Genomic DNA, 1,191 nt, shown 5'->3' with positions numbered 1-1,191 from the left:
CAGCGTCCCCGCCCTGCTGGCCATGGCGCAGGCCTACTCCCTGCTGAAGCAGGTCCCCAAGGCACGCACGCAGCTGAAGCACCTGGCCAGGGCCCCGTGGGCACTGGCTGAGGCCGATGACCTGGAGAGGAGCTGGCTCCTGCTGGCCGATATCTATTGCCAGGGCGGCAAGTTTGACCTGGCCTCGGAGCTGCTGCAGCGCTGCGTGAAATACAACAAGGCGAGGGGTGCACCGCCGTCGGGGCTGTTGCAGGGGGTGGTGTGTGTGTGAGAGGCACTGGGGCTCTGTGGGCAGAGATGCAGGGATAGCAATGAGATGAGAAGAGGCAGGACAGGAGGGGTCCCGTGAACCACAGAGCAGGACAGGAAAGCAAGGCAAGAGGAAGCGAACAGGGTCCAGCCAGCTGCAACAGGGACGCAGAATGGGGAGAAGAGATGAGAAGGGCTCAGGAAATGGAAGGGTGGCATGTAAGGAGGGTTTGGTTGGGTCAGGGGGGAGGGCCTTGGGAGGTCAGAGCGGGAGGGCTGTGAGGGCAGGGGTCATTCCAGTATAGGAATAGCTGAGAAGAGGGCACCCAGTTCACCCTCTTGTCAAGGCGGGAGGTACTGCGGAGTCCCTGAGTGGTCTGGGTTACTGCACCCCCTGCCCAGCCCTTGCCCCTGCCGGGTCCCGCGCTGCTCTGACCGGCTTTCCCTGCAGTCCTGCTGTAAGGCCTACGAGTACATGGGCTTCATCATGGAAAGGGAGCAGTCATACAAGGACGCGGCCGCCAACTACGAGCTGGCCTGGAAGTACAGCCATCACACCAACCCTGCCATCGGTACAGTCGTCGGGCAGGCACGCGTGCATGGAGGAGGGGCCAGGGCCGGGGACCACCCTCCCGACCCCATATCACAGGGCCTGTGATCTGTTTGTGGTGGGGAACCAGAGGGGTTCTCGGGTTATCAGAGTGCCACCCACTGTCTTTATCCTCCCTACATCTGGACAGGCTTCAGGCTCGCTTTCAACTACTTGAAAGACAAGAGATTCGTGGAAGCCATTGAAGTCTGCCATGATGTAAGCTCCTGACAGTGGTGGGATGGGGCGGAGGGTGGGGGGTTGGTGCAGTGGCACGGGGCCCTGTCTGGTGTCTCATACCCTTTCTTTCTCTGTCCCAGGTCCTCAGGGAGCACCCCAACTACCCTAAAATC

At 61.2% G+C, this 1,191-nt stretch overlaps 1 protein-coding gene across 1 annotated transcript in view; it reads left to right on the top strand.

Moving 5' to 3' along the window:
* The window catches only part of TTC21A (tetratricopeptide repeat domain 21A), a gene marked incomplete at its 3' end in the record, with an annotated part of 34,776 nt that extends 33,585 nt beyond the window's left edge, over window positions 1-1,191 (top strand). The window contains 4 exon segments of the mRNA XM_010835569.1: window positions 4-220; window positions 701-821; window positions 990-1,057; window positions 1,159-1,191. Of these exon segments, the coding sequence (XP_010833871.1) occupies window positions 4-220; window positions 701-821; window positions 990-1,057; window positions 1,159-1,191 (439 nt within the window).

Source organism: Bison bison, unplaced genomic scaffold (genome assembly GCF_000754665.1).
Source record: "Bison bison bison isolate TAMUID 2011002044 unplaced genomic scaffold, Bison_UMD1.0 scf7180017864043, whole genome shotgun sequence".
Classification (NCBI taxonomy): domain Eukaryota; kingdom Metazoa; phylum Chordata; class Mammalia; order Artiodactyla; family Bovidae; genus Bison; species Bison bison.
Note: the sequence above shows the minus strand (reverse complement) of the source record. Positions and strands in the feature narration are given on the sequence as shown.